Below are 18405 nucleotides of genomic sequence, written 5' to 3'. Positions count from 1 at the left end.
AAACCATCAAGGAGACCCCTAACTGATGGAACATGAAGATGTACATAATTTGTATATTTTGATATGTGTGCACCTAAAATGTGTTGTTATGTACCTATATGTGTGTATAAATGCACATATTTTAAACAAGTGCCCATCAACTACTGTTAAAGTCTGAGTTAAATAAGATGAATTGATTGTCTGCACATTTTGCATTTTTTCCAGCACCAGAGATGTTTGTGTTGTTCTGTGTCACAAGTTTGGCCATCTGTACAAGTGGGCAGCCTCTTCTCAGCCAGTTTAAAGGCGAGCATTATTCCACAAGATACGTATGTAGCATACCTGGGTTGCCAGGTGCTGCCGGTCTTCCTGGAGATAATGGATTACCTGGACCTCACGGGCGCATTGGGATCCCGGGACGAGATGGCCGAGATGGCAGGAAGGGAGAAAGGGGCGAGAAAGGCAATCCAGGTACTGAATATTCATTCTCTTCTTTCTTTCTTTCTTTCTTTCTTTCTTTCTTTCTTTTTTAAAAAACAAAACTCTATCAAAACCATTTTATAATACTGAATGGTATTCAGCTAAGTTTTACTCAATGTAATCAAAGGGAAATGATTGAGCCTGGCTAGGTTAGGTTCATTTATTTCAGTAGGTCTACTCTGAGTTGAATACCACCCCTAGATTTCAATGCCTGCCCTGTAAAATGCTTTATTGGAAGTATTCAGCACTACATAATTCAAATTTGTTGAATTTTGTATTGATTGTCAGGGGTTCGTTGCATTTCTTCCATTCAGTTGATTCTTCTTGATGGAGCTGTTAACTAAACTTAACTTGCTCTCTTGGAAATGAATATTTGTAATTTAAAAAACAGGCAAGATTCACATTGTATACTTTGATAGCCTGTGTATTTTGGTGGAGACAGTGGGAGTCCTGCTATCAGAGAAATATATTCCTGGGACAAATAAAGGAAGAGAATTCTTTAAAGCCATATCGCCACTGGCTGTGTGCTCCATTTGTATCTAATAATCCTGGATTATTTGTGTGCTTAATAATAACTGGATGCTAGCCAACTAAGTCACATATTAGAGCCTTTGAAAACAATGGATTTAAGTGACTTTCTTCTCTTTTAAGGTTTAAGAGGAAAGACTGGCCCTGTAGGACCAGCTGGGGAGAAAGGAGACCAAGGAGAAGCTGGCAAAAAAGGACCCACCGGGTCAGGAGGTGTGAAAGGCAGCGTGGGTCCCGTGGGCCCCGTGGGTCCCAAGGGGGACAAAGGAGACAGAGGAAAACCAGGTTCACCAGGAACCTGCAAGTGTGGGCAAATAGTACTGAAATCCGCCTTTTCTGTTGGGATCACGACGAGTTACCCGGAGGAAAGGCTGCCCATTGTTTTCAACAAAGTCCTTTTCAATGAAGGAGGGCATTACAACCCTTCGAATGGGAAGTTCATCTGCGCCATCCCAGGAATCTATTACTTCTCCTATGACATCACGTTGGCAAACAAACACCTTGCCATTGGCCTGGTCCACAATGGGAAGTTCCGGATAAAGACCTTTGACGCCAACACAGGGAACCACGATGTTGCTTCCGGGTCCACCGTGATGTACCTTCAGCCGGAGGACGAGGTCTGGCTTGAGATCTTCTACACGGATCAGAACGGTCTCTTTGCCGATCCCACGTGGGCAGACAGCCTGTTTTCAGGATTCCTCCTGTACGTTGATACAGACTATCTTGACTCCCTATCAGATGAAGATGAACTGTGAGGCTGGAGATAAGCGGCCTCTAAGTGAACACAAGACAATGAACAGAATCTGGCCTTCGCTGTTACCGAGACAAATCAAGGGAGGATTTTTGTTTTGCTGATGAGGCCTCTGAAGCAGAAGACTTCTCTTGCAGTAACAGATGCTGTCTGCTGCTGCTTTTATTAAGCAGATGGTTCTACTAAGTCGATGTACATAACAGTCCTCTCAGAAACCATGCTTATAATATTTAAGCAAATGTATGATAATGTACATGCAGTTTTATATAAAATATGTTGAATAAATGACTGGATTACTATTTCTGTAAAGCTAAATATAAATGATATCTGTGGTAAATACTTTTATGGTTCAAGGGAGGTAAGTGTTAATAAAGTAATGCAATAAAAAATTGTAAATGAAATTATACTGCTGTTCACTCTTTGAAATGATTTGACAACAGTCAAGACTTGGAAAAGTGTGCAAGCTGATTCCTGTATGCCTTCCCTCCACCTTAATTGCCACCCTGTGTTTCAAATAGGAATGGAATTTTCTGGGAAAACTCCAAGCCAAATGTATCCACACAGTTTTTTTCAAATTCCCATACTGAGCCTTAATCTCATCAAGCAGCTAAAATTACAAACAATTCCACGCATAATATATGTGTGTTTATAAAGGCCAGGTTTCCTAAGTTCAGCAGCACATAAGCATATAATATTAAAAGGTAAAAAAGGTAAAGGACCCCTGGACGGTTAAGTCCAGTCAAAGACGACTCTGGGGTTGCAGCGCTCTTCTTGCTTTCAGGCCGAGGGAGCCAGCGTTTCTCCACAGACAGCTTTCCAGGTCATGTGTAGCACTTGAATAAACCAATTCTGGTGCAATGGGACACCAGAGTGCACAAAAATGCTGTTTACCTTCCCGCCACAGCAGTACATATTTATCTACTTGCACTGGCGTGCTTTCGAACTACTAGATTGGCAGGAGCTGGGAAAGAGCAACAGGAGCTCATCCCGTCGTGGGGATTTGAACCGCCAACCTTTTGATCGGCAAGTCCTAGGCTCTGTGGTTTAGACCATAGCACCACTCGCATCCCTGCATATATTATACATAAGACGAGTCTGCTGGAGCAGACCAATGGCCCATCCAGTCCAGCATTCTGTTCTCACAGTATCCAACTAGATGCTTGAATCTGCCACTGGTTCAAGATGGGCTGATGCACCACTTCAACCCGGAATTGATGACTAAGATTCTACCCAATACCTTACCTCAGCGCAGCCAGATTAAATGCATTGCTGGCCAGCAGGGTATGAAAGCAGACAGTGCCTGGCCAACCAATGAGACCCTGACCAGAAATAAGGGCTTCTGATTTGCCCACTTGAACTTAAGGTTTTGTCAGGCAATTATGCCCAGCAAACCAGTCACAACACGATCTCTAACCACCCGGCTGCTAGGGGAAAAGGGGGAGGCCGTAAATATGGCCCACCCAGGAAAGGGGGTGAGCGGCCATTGCTGAGCCTCCTTACCCAATTTCACTCTCATTTTTCATCCCTGCTTATAACACATTTTCATAGCAGCTACTTCCAAAATGATCATCGAAGTGATAACATGGCAAAAGGCAAAAATAATTCATTCATTCCAGCTGTGCTCCTGCCTCTAAGTGCAGCTACTCACCCTCTGTGTTAACAGCCACATAAAGCTAAAATGAAGTGTGGACTCACAAGTGTCTTAGCCACACCTATGACTGAAATTGAGTCACTAATATACGTAGCGGGAAAGACAGATGTTACCCTTTAATGGGGTCATGACAGCAATGGAAAAGTGAGTTCAGTTTCCTTAGATTTCCCCATGTGGATTATGTATTTTCAACTGCTGAATAATATTGGCATGCATTTCCTTAAACAAGAAACATCTTAATCATTGCTCTTGTAGGTACTGGCAAAAACTGCTTAGGAATATGGGTGTATTTTGTTAGAGACACACACAGCGTGCCCCACGGCTACCGCCCATATTCGGCCCGGCCATGTTTACCTCAGCGTGACTGGCATGAGGAGAAGCCACATCTTCCATCACAGGCTCAGCCAATTCCAACTGCTCAGCCCCTCTCCCTTGCCTCAGGAGGACTTTGGCATGGACTGTCTCATGCGGCACCAGGGAATAAGAAGGATCACAGCCTGAATGATCCTGGTCCCACATGTTCCTCTACCAGATTTCAGCATGAAGCAGCTCCAATGAGTAACAGCTACAGAAATAAGCAACAAATATAGAATAAACAATGAGTAGCAATGGTCAAAGGCCTGGAAACGATGCCTTATGAGGAACGGCTAAGGGAGCTGGGCATGTTTAGCCTGGAGAAGAGGAGGTTAAGGGGTGATATGATAGCCATGTTCAAATATATAAAAGGATGTCACATAGAGGAGGGAGAAAGGTTGTTTTCTGCTGCTCCAGAGAAGCGGACACGGAGCAATGGATCCAAACTACAAGAAAGAAGATTCCACCTAAACCTTAGGAAGAACTTCCTGACAGTAAGAGCTGTTCGACAGTGGAATTTGCTGCCAAGGAGTGTGGTGGAGTCTCCTTCTTTGGAGGTCTTTAAGCAGAGGCTTGACAACCATATGTCAGGAGTGCTCTGATGGTGTTTCCTGCTTGGCAGGGGTTTGGACTCGATGGCCCTTGTGGTCTCTTCCAACTCTATGATTCTCTGATTCTATGAACTATAGAATAAACAGCACATCCCCAACTTCGTAGCTTTTCTTTAAATACACACAATGGTGATTTACAACAATGGTTTGTTTGAAAGCCCGGCAATTTATTTTTCACTATTTGGTAACAAATATGGGTCGCAACTGACCCCTTTAGATAGAGAGCATGCACAAATCACTGCAGGTTTTTCTGCTTGTTCTTGCTCCCCACCATCATTCTGCAACCCATTTGATTTATAGCTGAATGCTGAGACAGGAGCCTGTCTGGCCCCTCCTGGTGGCAGAACACAGTCCCTGGCATCTCCAAGTAAGGCAAGGAAACACTGCACCCTGAAACAACTGCGTCAGTATATAGACAACAGTCAGCAGCAAGATGAACCTTTACAGTGGTACCTCAGGTTACATACACTTCAGGTTACAGACTCCGCTAACCCAGAAATAGTACCTCGGGTTAAGAACTTTGCTTCAGGATAAGAACAGAAATCGTGCTCCAGTGGTGCAGCAGCAGCGGGAGGCCTCATTACCTAAAGTGGTGCCTCAGGTTAAGAACAGTTTCAGGTTAAGAACGGACCTCCAGAACAAATTAAGTTCTTAACCAGAGGTACCACTGTAATCTGACTCACAGTGGGGCAGCTTTGAATGTTTACATTTTCTTTCTTTAAAAGAAATTTAAAATGCTGTGTGTATTTATTCAATGCTATGTACCTTTGTTTTATTGCTCCTTAAGAAAAAAGGTAGCATTCATTTTTTAATATTAAAGATACTTCTTTGGGCAGTGAGTTTCCCACAAGCCACTGCTGTGTACAACAGCTTTTGCTGCAAAGAACGTATTTCCAAGAGAATTACATCAAAGTTCTAGGAAAAACTTGTTTCCTTCAAATTTAGAAACTTCAGGGAGGAACAAAAATATAAATAAAATTATTGGGCACACTGAATTCTTCCCTCCCCCAACTGCACAGCTAGGCATGAAGAAGATGTAGAAGAGATGAACAACACTCACTATTCACAGGTATTCCATGGCAGATACAGAAAAGCTCCTCAGAAAATACTGGCAAAATAACAGCAAGATGGCTTGAGTGTGTGCTTTCTGATGGTGCCTGTGGCATAGCATGGGTTGCCAGTGCCCAGGGCTGTGCGGAGGGGGAGGGAGGGAGGAGAACGGACGGAGCATGCTGTCCTCCAGCACCCCACATTCCCAGCTGTCAATAAAAGTAAAAGAACACATTTCAAGCATTTCATAGAATCAGAATTATAGAGTTGGAAGGGACCCCCCCCCAAGGGCCATCTAGTCCAGCCCCCTGCAATGCAGGAATCTCAGCCAGAGCATCCATGACAGATGGCCATCCAACCTCTGCTTAAAAACCTGCAATGAAAGACAATCCACAACCTCCCAAGGAGGACCTTTCAATGTCGGACAGCTCTTACTGTCGGAAAAACTGATGGACTTTTGGTATCAGACAAAATGAGTGGGAACTATTCTGAGGGCCTTTCCTTGCCACCCGAAAAATCCTTCCAGGTGTTCAGGGCCTTTGTACTAGGGTTGGGGAAGGCTGGGAAGCTGCGGCTCTCTGCCAGCTTCCATCATCCTGACCACTGGCCATGGCTGGCTGGGAGTTGGGAGCCCAACAACATACTGATGGCCACAGGGTCCCTCACGCCAGTTTTGTGCCACCAGTGGCCAGTTCCCGGTCTCTCCTTGTGTCTGTTTGCACAGTTAAAACACTTTTCTTCTACCTGGTAAGTGGTGCTGGCAAGTGTCCATGCTACACCATTCATTCCAAAATGCTGCCTGGCAGTTGAAGAGTCTGCAGTTGGAACTATTTACATCTGATGGGGCCTGTGGAATAGCATGGATTGCCAGCGCCCGGGGCTCTGCAGAGCGGGAGGGAGGGAGGAAAACGGACGGAGCATGCATGCTTATTCAACTGCCTAATGATGTCCATGACACCTAGGAGATAGCAGCTGCAGAGATAAGAAGAGTCATTGCTATTTCTGGGGAGGGCACTTCCTGGTTTGCATGGAAAAGCCATTTTCAATGGAGCCTGTGATGAAAGCGCACAGCTCTATTGAGGCAGCACCGGGTGTTGAAATTTTGTGCCCCTAATAATTTTGCGCCTGGGGCAACCACCCCAGTGGCCCTCCACGCCCCATGCTATGCCACTGGATAGCACCCAAGAACACTTCCATAGCCATTTGGGAACTGCACAACTCTGGCAGTGTAAAGGAAGGAGATCTAGAACATGTGCAAGCAATCTGAAAAACAAAATTCATGCCAAGAGCAAAAGTGATGCTTGTGATAAGAAGAGTGAGGCCACAAGTAGACATGATGTGGGAGATTGCCTGTCTGATACTATCGGTCACAGGGGGAACCTGTAGATATTATCCTGGTATCTATATTATTTCTAAAAGAGCAAAAGTAGCTGTGTTGGCCAAATTCCACAGTAGGTCAATACCATTTTTAAATTAGCCAAAATATTGCAAAATAGTGAGCAAGCTCCCCGTAACTCTTCATAAGGCTAGTTTACCTCCCCCTGAAAAAAGTTCTGAAAAGTTTCCAAGTATATTCAATAGGATATAGTGGCTGTCAAGACATAAAACCTGTTTACATAAGGGAATGTGAACTAATGCTGTGTTCTAAAATACTCATCAACATGACTGGCTACTATGAAGTGCCCATTGAACCTTCTGTTCCCTGGTAGAGGCTGAGCACATTTTATTGTAGGATATAGGAAAAATGTATTGAGTGTGTGTACATGGGCCTTGCTTCCCATTTTCAATGAAATAAAACATTTAAAAAACACCAACACCACCACTTTTTGGCTGTAACAGATTTAGCATTTGATACATCTTTAATATGCAGCATGGGTTTATTTATACTTTAGTGAGAAATTTGGTGAATCAATAAATGGTAACTGTGGCTTAATGTAGAGCATCCAGTTCATTTTTATAAATCTGTTCCAGAAGGTGATAAATCTGACTCAATAGGCCATTAATCTGAACCCCTAGGTGATAAATATGGCTAGGAAAGCCATCTATCTGAGTCAATAGGTTATATATCACCTACTGAACTGCATCTGCCCTGTCTTATTTAATAGTTATATCTTTCCCTTTGAGTAATTTATCTTTTCAAGAAACAATTTATTGCTTGCTGTTTAAATTCAGCATGTAGGACATTTATTGAAGGAAGCATACACATTTCAGTAGCATGTAATCTGCCACGTATGATTTTTAGAAGCATCTCATGCACACATCACATTAGACTGAGTGCTTTAGGGATGGTCTTTCCGTGAGACATTTTTTCTTGTTTTGTTACACACTTCTGACTTGCCATCCATCATCTGTAGAACAAAACGTTAGTTTATAAAGTAAATTAAAATCAGAGCTATTGAGAAATGTAATCCAGTGTACTTTATTGCTTTTTTTTTAACTGAACTTGTTGATAGTAAATCACTTTCAGCTGCTAGAGGGTGCTAAATCCCATTGATTTGACCAAAGTCCAGTTCCTCAATTAGCTCTTTGCAATTCAGAGCCATATGTAAATTAGCCAAGGTGTAGTGCAGTGTTAGGAATAGACTTCTCTCGGGAGGAAAAATCACTTGGTAAAGCCACCTCTCTCATGGAATTTCTGATTGCCTTCCATTGTATTCTTGCACATAAGAGAATGGCTGCTGCTTTTCCACATAAAGGTACCCCTGCCCATACGGGCCAGTCTTGACAGGCTCTAGGGTTGTGCGCCCATCTCACTTAAGAGGCCGGGGGCCAGCGCTGTCCGAAGACACTTCCGGGTCACGTGGCCAGCGTGACATCACTGCTCTGGCGAGCCAGAGCCGCACACGGAAACGCCGTTTACCTTCCCGCTAGTAAGCGGTCCCTATTTATCTACTTGCACCCAGGGGTGCTTTCGAACTGCTAGGTTGGCAGGCGCTGGGACCGAACAACGGGAGCGTACCCTGCCGCGGGGATTCGAACTGCCGACCATGCGATCGGCAAGTCCTAGGCGCTGAGGCTTTAACCCACAGCGCCACCCGCGTCCCACATAGGATAATTCTAAAAAACCAGACTGCTGCATTTGCAGACACCATTACAGAGGCAGAAAAGTACTGTATATTCATGACTCTGCCAGTGGATGGTCTCATGTGTGCAAGCACAGTATATCTTTAAGAACAGACTGCACAAATATTTACTGCATTCCTCTAATGCACACAAATATTTATTGCACATATATCCCAACTGTCATAATGGGAGTCAGTGAATCATAGAATAACTGTAGAGCTGGAAAGGACCAGTGGGGTCATCTAGTCCAACCCAAAATGCAGGAACCTTTTCGTCCAACATGGGGCAGAAACCCACAACCCTCATGCTCTCCTGACTGAGCTCTCCCACATAGTTGGCAGCTTGTTGGGCCAGAGAGATCTAGGTTTTTAAATCCCTGCCCATCCACAAAGCTTAAAAGGTGACCTTGGGCCAGTTACACTATCAGTATTACCTGCCCCACATGCTTGTTGTGAGGACACAGAATAAATTAAATCATAAAGCAGCAGCGAAGGGGCACACTGCTTCTGATGTGGCTGGAAGCAGTCCTCGACTTTGCACAAGTCTCTGGGATCCTGTTTCACATATCCTGCCAACTCTTTATCCTCATAGCACTGACATGAACATTGGGCTTTGCCATCACTCCCTGAAGCGGTCTGCCAAATGCGACAGATCTTTCCTTAGCTGAGAAGGAGAAGAACTGGAAGAAGATATTCCATAAACAGAGTTGCCAACTTCTTATATTAACAGGGCTCTTGTGCCAGCAGAAATTCCCACTTCTGTTGGGACTAGATTCTTGCCTGCTTGGATTTTTGTCTGCTACACGGTACTTAAAGCCACACGAACTGTATAGCAGTGGCAATCCCAAAGATGAAAACTAGGATAGCTGGTGATATCTATTTTTCTTTAATTTCAAACATTTAGATCTGATAATAGATCATATACAAAAAGGAGGTTGTGACTGGAAAATGTACCGTTGTCATCCTCTTCTGTGGCAAAAAAGAGAGCTCTTATTTTACCTGAAAAAACTGTTATTTTATTTAAAGACATTTTGGACAAATGCATGCAAGTCAACAGAGCACAATGCTTTTGCATACAACTAAGTACTGAATTTGGCCTGGGAAAAGGTACAAGGGGGCAACTTTATACTGCTCTTTGAAGAACTGAGTATTTTCTTTGGGGGTTTTTTTTGGTTGAAAACCTAAATTTCAGCAACCTGCAACATGGATTGAACTCAAAATTTTACATGAATTATAGCCTCACAACTCTATTGTGCCCACTGTCCTGCAAACGGTGTTGGCAAGAGTCTGGTGCTGATAACGCCAGTGTTGCCGGTTCGATCCCTGGGTGGGTCAGCTGCATATTCCTGCATTGCAGGGGGCTGGACCAGATGTTCCTCAGGGTCTACTCCAACTCTAAAATTCTATGATTCTAAGAGTGTGGAGGATTGCAGCCTTATTTATTTTTACAGGGAAGAAGGGCTTTGTCTGGACAGGGCTGAAGGAACAACGGCTGACTCACTTGTGCCCAGTCACTGCCGCTGTAAAATGTTGGTTTTCTCCGCTGAGTCCTGCATTGCAGGGGGGTGGACTAGATGACCCTGGGAGCTCCTTCCAACTCCACGATTCTGATTCTAGAGTTCGCAGGGTATGTGAAACAGGAGGATCCCAGAGGACTGCTGCCAGCCAGGTTAAAGCAGCCTGTCCCTTCATATGATTTCATGCATAGGAGCCAACTAGGGGTCTTTGGCCCCCCAATAAAATATGTGAGCCCCCCCTCCCCCGCAAGTTGATGGGTGTTATGTACTGAGTTGAATAGGATCCAAAATGCAGCAGTCTGATTGGTCCTAGAACAATGCAGCAGTATGATTGGTCTGCAGGAGCCACCCAATCCGGCTCCAGATGGAAGTGAATCCACAACCTGATTGGCCTACAGGAGAATTCCGGAATAAACCAATCACGTGCAGCCCATTGTGTAAATAATGTATATAAAGCAGATACTTTGAGGGGACTTTCATTCCTCCTCACCACTATGAGCTGAATAAAGAGAATGAAATCCACTCTCAACTCAATGGCCATTGCCATTCAAATGATGTGCATGGGCTGCATCTTGTGATCAACTGTGGGGTTTTTAATATCCTGTTGGGAGCCACAAAGAGTGGCTGGGGAAACGGAGCCAAATAATAATAATAATAATAATAATTAATAATATTGTTGTTGTTGAAGTTTGCACCCCGATTTCATATGATTTCAAAGGGCAGCTCCCGCCCCAATCCCAGGGGGCAGATATCTGAAAACCCCAGCGACCTACACGCCATGAGGGTCCGTTTCCCCCCTTGCATTTCTACCCCCCTTCAGAGTAACTCTGCGACGCGAGGTTCTGGGGGCGTCTCTGGACAACGGAGAGCCCCCCGGTCCGGCCCGTCCCTCACCGGGCATCGCGCTGCCCTGGGGCCGAGAGGCAGCGCCCCAGACCCCGCGAACGAGGGGCGGAGCTCGGCGCCGGAGAGCCGAAGCGCGCAGCCGCCGCCGGAGGGCAGGCGTCGTCTCCGGCCCGCCCCGCCGTCTCCGGGGGAACGGCGGGCCGCGTCACGGAGTTGAGCGCGCGCTTCCTCCGGTCTTGCGCGGCCAGCGGGGGCCGCCAGGAAGGACGCTTCGGCCGGGGAAAGAGGGGCGAAAGGTATGTGCCAAAAGGAGAGGGGGGCGCAGAGGAGAAGCGGCTCGGAAGCCGAGTGCATTTCTCCGTTGGGACGCCTTCCTCGGGCGGAGGCCTGTGGCATTTCTGGGCAAAACCCCGACCTGCGAATGGCGTCTCACCCCGGCAGCAATCGGCGAGGATGGTCCCGGCCATTCACGTGCCAACCTGCGAACCCGGGCGCAGGGGCGCCAGCTCCGCACCATCCACACAAGACGCGGTGCGCACACACCATTTGAATGGCAATGCCCATCAACTCGGAGTTGGTTCTTGTGCACAGTGACTCTTCTGAAATTCGAGATGAACCCCACTGTGCCCCTGTTATACTCTGAAGTTGTTCCAAAGGATTATTTCAAAGACACCTCCCCCCATCTGTGCTCTGGTTTATGCCAACTAGCTGCAGTTTATCATAAATATCTGAGTCCTAAACTGTAGTTACTGTGGTTCATTGAAACAGCCATCTTCAAACCATGGTTTATGATTAATTGCAGTTTAGGGTTAAGATGAATCACAGGGGGAGGAGAATGGAAGAACATCTGAAAAGCCCAGTGCTTGCCTATGTAATGATAAACCACAGCCGTTATGTTGAAATGTAGTCAGCACATCTGATTGTGCTGAGAAGCTTCTTTGGAGCAAGCTGGTTTTATGGCGGCACTGGCATTGTGCCTTCTCAGTGAGCAGCTGTTGCCCCACTGCGTTAGCTGCAGATGCATCCCATGCCACATTTACCTTCCATCACCTGTTAATGTGTTTCAGCTGCTTGACTGCTCACCTGTCTCCAGTTTCAGATGTACAAAGAGGAGGTATGAGCCCGAGCCCCTTCCCCAAACTTGTTTCTAACAACATTGCAAATCTTCGTTTTGCAAGCTAAAGTCATTTAGATAAGGAACTTGAGAAACGTCTCTGGGAAGCCCAGCCACTTGCGGCTCGTTCACGTACCTAGAATAAAGCGTTCAAGCGAGATGCTCCTGGAATGAGCGGTGCATGGATGTGTGTGCACTAGTGAAAAGCAGCCACACACACATTTATTTCTTGCGTCATTGGGAAAGCCATCTTCCACCTGGGTCACCTAGAAGCCGCCCATTGTTGCTTAGCAGTGGGATCTCCAACCCTTTCTCACTCGCATTCCTTCTTCCCTCCCTCTCTTCTTGCCCAATCTGACTTGTAAGCTGTAGAGAGAAGACAAGAAGTGCCTAAGAGATAGGCGGCTGAGTGAGAGGGACACACTATGGCAACTACCAGTGACCGGTCACCACGCAGTAAGTGCTCCAATCATTTGGGACTGAGGGGTGGAGAGGGGCGTGTCCTTCCCTTGACTCATCTGCAGGCGTGGGCCTTGTTGAGCGCGGATCACATTTTCCTGCCAGTACGAGAGGGGAATCAGTTCTGTTGGCTCAGCAGAAATTAACCATACACTTAGCTGCTTTGTGGCTAAAAACCAGCTATCTCAAAAAGGAAGATGTAAATAACTACAGTAATACATCCACGAACATCTGCCTCGTCTAGCGTCCGTTCCGGAGAACGTCCATGGCAAACCCAGAAGTACCAGAACGGGTTACTTCCGGGTTTGCCACTCGCGCATGTGCAGAAGTGCTGAAATGCGCATAAGCGCAAACCGCTCTGCGTGGATGCGCAGATGCAGCGCTTTGCCCTGCGTCCTTTTCAGCTAGCGGCCGGGGCTCCGGGACGGATCCCGGTCACAAAACAAGGTACGACTGTCTTTTGTGTGCGTGCCTTTTGTTTTGCTACTTTTGTAAGTAATAAAGTTGCACTCTTTCAAGCTTTTCTCTTTGATGCAGCCACAAGGACTAAAATCCTTTTCATAAGATGAAATTGGTAGCAGTTACTTCCTATTGCATGTTTCTTATCTAAAGTACAGGGCAGAGAGCTTTCTAAATTGTAATGTAATTGTGTGACACGTTTATAGTGCTGGGTTGTTGAGCTGAACTCTGCAGAGCCTTTTCAAATATTTATATATTCCGTAGGAGAGGGAACTAAATAATTTAACTGTTCCCCACCTCCATATGAAATACCCCAAAATTCAGTTGAGTGTGGCTTATGTTCATTCTAGGTTAAGAGCCACCTGCCATATCAGACTGAAGCCCAAGTTAGCTCCGTGTTTTGGGTCAAGCAGTGGTTTCCCCCCAAGTGCCTCTGAGAAGTTCACAAACAGGGCATGTTATTCTCAGCTCACCCTCCTTTATACTCCCAGCATAGGTTACTTATAGCGAGAGTGGACATTCCATTTACCTAACATTGTCATAGTTCTATTAATTTATCTATTTTAAATATAAAACACTGCCTTAAGTTAGTTACTTCTTGTATATCTTTGATTACTGGATGGTTTGAGCTGTTCAACATTATGCAGAGCCCTGCATAATTCAAAAGCCTGCATGCATTACCAGTGTTAAGTCACTGGAATAAATACAATCATCATTCCTTGTCAATGTCCCTGTACTGTCCATTGTGGCAGTTCGGACAGAGGGGTAAGGTGCTGCATACCAAGGTGGGAAAGAAAATGAGGTGGGAAAGCAGCTTAAGGGCTGTGCTTCTGTCATGCTGCTTCCATCATGATTCCATCACGCTGAGCAGAGTGCAGATGCAAGCCTAGACAGCAAGGCGAAAAAGAAGCAACTTGCTTTCCTTCAGCTCAAGGTCTAATGGGGAGTGGGAAAGTGTATTGATCCCATACCCCTGTCAGATGACTCCTGCTCTGAGGATCGGGCTCAGGATGATCTGGACCCTCCAGAAACTTAGGAACAACCCAGAACAACAGCCAAGGAGCAGCCACGACCCTCAGAAGGACCCTTCCTGCAGAAAGGGAGCTGAGCGTCTGAAGCAGGGGCAGAACAACCCCTTAGCCCCAGGAGTGATGGCAGCTCTGGTCAGAAGCAGCTCTGCTTGTGGAGTAAAGGGCTACTCAGGAGTAGGTCCCTCAGCATGTGAAGAGCTCTCTGCTGAAAGCTCTAAGAGGCAGCAGCTGGGCCCAGGATATAATTCTGGAGCTCTGGTTTAGAAGCCCCAGTGGGAGAGTTCTGATCATGACTTCTGTTTACCTGGCCCTTGAACTGCCCCTTGCCTGAATCCTTCTTAGATCTGCTTGCCTGAAATTGGACCTTGGTGAAGTTGCTTTGGAGAGGGATGGAAATAGTTTAGGATTTTAGGAGTAGGTCAAGAATGGACAGTAGAATATAGCAGGTTGAAAGGGACCACATGATCCACAAGGACCTAGGTTTTGTGCATATGTCCCCACCCAGATTATTCTCACCCTCTAGTGTGCTCCGAGCAGAAATAAGCACTGAATCACAATACAATTGGACTAGATGTGTTCTGATCCTGTCTATTAAGTATGTCTTTTCCTTGCTAAAATGAATTTTTCAGGAAACCCACATTGGTGTCTCTGCAAGCAAGAATGCTAATTTGCCATTCTCACAGATGCTATGACATATATGAGATTAGGAATCCCTGCTTTCTACCTGAAAGTAGATCACGTGCATAGCTAGAAGAAGGTTCCTTTTAAGATGGCACTGTGTAACTTGATCTTTTAAAACATACCGTATTTTTCGCTCTATAGGACGCACCGGACGATAAGACGCACCTAGTTTGGGGGGGAGCAGACAAGAAGAAAAAGATTCTGAACCCTAGAAGCCAGAACAGCAAGAGGGATCTGGCTTCTGGGATAGCCTCTTGCTGTTCTGGTTTTGGGCTTAGCCGCGCAGCCTGCATTCGCTCCATATGACACACACACATTTTCCCTTACTTTTTAGAAGGGAAAAAGTGTGTCCTATAGAGCGAAAAATATGGTATATTCAGTATGCAACATGTCCTCACTAAATCTCTCTGCATTCTGATCTCTGCCTTCTCATGAGTGCTTTTACTCTGATTCTGGTTCCTTCCCCCACTGAATAGCTGTAACTTAATCATAATTGTTCTTGAAGGTTGGGGATCTGCTGTCTCCCATTTTTTAAGCAGTCTTGAAATGCTGAGATTATTCTCAAAACTTTTCTTTTTCTTTTCTTTTTCTTTTCTTTTCTTTTCTTTCTTCCTTTTCTTTTTTTCTTTTTTTGGTAGAGGGGTGGTGAGGAGGAACTGTGGCGTGTCCAGAACTTACTCAATGTCCCTAGGAGCCACTCAGTGTAATATTTATTTTGTTATCCTCATTCCCCGTCTGACAATGTGTATTTAAAATTACATCCATAGAATGACTAACAATTGCAACCTGATACTTTCTTTACCCTTTGAGTATTGTACAACAGTTTTCTTAGCCTTTTCAAAGGCTAAAATCCCTTGGCAAAAATCTTTCATTTCCCTTTTGTTTAATCTTTGCAGTCTCTTGGATTCAGAACTACCATTTTAATTCCAAGGCACTGGCAGTATTTTAATCCCCTAATCAAGCAGACTAATAGTGAATAGAAAACAGCTGTGAATAATGAGGAAAGGGTGTTTTAGGAGACGTTAAAGATTTGACATTTATTCCCATGACAAATGCAGGAAGATGAAAACATTGTGGAGTTCATTCTTTATTTTTGGGCTGTTGTTAAGATGGCCACAGGGGTCGTGTCTCAGTACATTTTTATGAGCCGTGGGGGTTTTAGGAGTCTGCACAAGCTCACACACAAGGAGCAGTATCTGTATTTAGTCTGTCAGATACAAATCTTGATTGTAGTCCTTGATTTTTATTTTAATGAAAGGAGAAATGTTGGCCTGTTCCTTTCCTAGCTTCAAGTGTTACACCAGTGTGGTGTAGTGGTTAAGAGCGGTCGACTCGTAATCTGGGGAACCGGGTTCGCGTCTCCGCTCCTCCACATGCAGCTGCTGGGTGACCTTGGGCCAGTCACACTTCTCTGAAGTCTCTCAGCCCCACTCACCTCACAAAGTGTTTGTTGTGGGGGAGGAAGGGAAAGGAGAATGTTAGCCGCTTTGAGACTCCCTAGGGTAGTGATAAAGCGGGATATCAAATCCAAACTCTTCTTCTTCTTATCTATTGCTGTAAAGAAAACTGTCCCTGAACAGCCTCTCCTCATTTGTATTCCTTACATTATTGTAGCACGCAGACATCCTTTCACAAAAGCATGAGGAAAGAAGTTAGAGTGGATTTCATAAGAAGTCTGCTTTTCCCACCCACTGCCTATTGCAAAACGGCCTGAGGATCGCACTGCCCTGGAATACATTTCATGCAGGCATTTATCAAAAGATCCCAGAGTACAACATTAAGATCATAATGTATGCACCATAATAATAAAAACATAATATACAGCATAATGGGGGACGCGGGTGGCGCTGTGGGTAAAACCTCAGTGCCTAGGGCTTGCCGATCCCATGGTCGGCGGTTCGAATCCCCACGGCGGGGTGAGCTCCCGTCGTTCGGTCCCAGCTCCTGCCCACCTAGCAGTTCGAAAGCACCCCTAAGTGCAAGTAGATAAATAGGGACCGCTTTATAGCGGGAAGGTAAACGGCGTTTCCGTGTGCTGCGCTGGCTCGCCAGATGCAGCTTGTCACGCTGGCCACGTGACCCGGAAGTGTCTTCGGACAGCGCTGGCTCCCGACCTATAGAGTGAGATGAGCGCACAATCCTAGAGTCTGACAAGACTGGCCAGAATGGGCAGGGGTACCTTTACCTTTATACAGCATAATGATAACATTATCATAATAACAGTCCCCCCTGGCATTTAACAAGCCATAGATTATTTTAATGGCTGAGGGCTTGGGTAAAGAGGAACATTTTCACCTGCCATTTAAAGACATGTAATGATGGCAAGCCTCGCTGGGGAGAGCATTTCACAGATGGGGAGCCACTGCAGAAAAGGCCCACTCTCATGTTGTACAAAGTTAATGTTCATGTTAATTTCATTCCTACCCAATTTTGCCTCTGGCCCAGGCCGCCACTGGCATGTAAACCTCCCACCAGGAAAGTTTTCTAAAGGGTATGTATCCTGTGGACAGAAAAAGATTCCCTACCCCAGTGTAGTGTGATTTGGAATTAGTTTACTGGCATAGATGGGATAGATGTTGTCTGATTCAACAATGCAGTTCTTAAGTTATTGTTTGTATTCTCTGTTTTGATAGAGCAGAACTTACCAGCTAGATTGGTTAATGTATGGTCTTACTGAGAGCCTTGATTGCTAAACTATAAGATTTCAATAATAAAACATGTTTTTTCTTAACCTTAAGCGTCTTCTTTCAAAGTTTATTCCTCTCTCAGATTTCCAAATGCTGTAAATGTTTTGAAAAGTTCTCTTAATGCAGTGTCAGATTAATCTCCAGTGTGAGGATTCTTTTGAAACTTATGGTATTGCTCTCTCCTGTACAGGCTTGCCTCCAGCTCCAGGCACCTCGGGGACAAGCTTTGCGGAGTTTTCCATGAGAGAGCGAATGAGAGAGAAACTGAAAGCTGCACGGGTGAGACTACGTGTGAAAAAATTTTAAAATGAACTCTGGTGGTTTAGTGCTTATCAGTCTGGAAATGGAAAAGGGCCTCCCTAAAACAAGGAAGAAGTGGCTGCCTACTTGGAGACTCCCTAGCCATGCAGAGCTATCCGTGGTTTCCAAACGCTTGGCAATTTAGCCTGCAAATGGCCTGACCAAAGACCTGTGAGCTTCCTGATTCGAGGACATAGAGTCAAGAAAATAGTAGAGTTGTTCCTCTCAACTGGGGAGAGGATCTCCCAAGTCCACGTTGAATGCCATTGTAAATCACATTGAAGACATGAACTCCTGTATCTGTGGAATGGGGTGCAGGGACTGAGTGGGAGGAAAGAGGTGCTATGATCCAACCAAAGCTAGGTGTGGGTGAAAACAAGGCATACTAACTGCTGTACCCACTCCAAACCTGAACTGCATTGGAAGAATCCTTCTCTAGGCTGACTGGAGGCCTAGACTAGAGCACTCCTAGGTTAGAGGGGTACACTGCATCATTCTCTTGCTGGTCCCAGTAATATACAGCATTTCTGGTTTCTTCCTTAACATACCTTTTAACGTGCTGCTTGCTGACACCACATGCTTTCTGATAAGGATAAGGACTCTTGTTACTGATTTTAAACAGCTAATTTCACCTGTTCTAATAATAGATTGTTGCTTAGAGGAAATATTTGTATTCTAAGTTGAGATTTGCCAAGATAAATTGCTATGAAATAATATCACAATCTGTACACAGTGTGTTCATGTTAGCAAACCAGAAAATCGAAAGAGTTGGGCTACAACTTTGAAGCCAGGAGATTGTGTATGCAGGAGTAGCATCTGGGTAGAATTTGGGAGTTTCTTCTTCG

General features: G+C 45.2%; 2 protein-coding genes across 9 annotated transcripts in view; both read left to right on the top strand.

Moving 5' to 3' along the window:
- The window catches only part of C1QTNF7 (C1q and TNF related 7), a 49527-nt gene extending 47388 nt beyond the window's left edge, over positions 1-2139 (top strand). For all 7 annotated transcript variants that reach the window (XM_083399153.1, XM_083399154.1, XM_083399151.1 and 4 more), the window contains 2 exons: positions 205-450; positions 1111-2139. In XM_083399153.1, the coding sequence (XP_083255279.1) occupies positions 213-450; positions 1111-1742 (870 nt within the window). In that variant the 5' untranslated portion in view covers positions 205-212 and the 3' untranslated portion in view covers positions 1743-2139. The remainder of the gene's footprint in view (positions 1-204; positions 451-1110) is intronic.
- An 8762-nt stretch (positions 2140-10901) lies between these two features.
- CC2D2A (coiled-coil and C2 domain containing 2A) overlaps positions 10902-18405 on the top strand; it is a 55748-nt gene continuing 48244 nt past the window's right edge. Inside the window, exons 1-3 of one of the 2 annotated variants that reach the window (XM_083398937.1) lie at positions 10902-11125; positions 12310-12399; positions 17451-17539. In XM_083398937.1, the coding sequence (XP_083255063.1) occupies positions 12369-12399; positions 17451-17539 (120 nt within the window). In that variant the 5' untranslated portion in view covers positions 10902-11125; positions 12310-12368. The remainder of the gene's footprint in view (positions 11126-12309; positions 12400-17450; positions 17540-18405) is intronic. The other variant, XM_083398936.1, reaches the window with a different exon arrangement.

This window comes from Podarcis tiliguerta (assembly GCF_965153285.1).
Source record: "Podarcis tiliguerta genome assembly, chromosome: 9".
Lineage (NCBI taxonomy): Eukaryota > Metazoa > Chordata > Lepidosauria > Squamata > Lacertidae > Podarcis > Podarcis tiliguerta.
The sequence above is the reverse complement of the archived record's forward strand: the minus strand, read 5'-3'. Positions and strand labels throughout refer to the sequence as shown.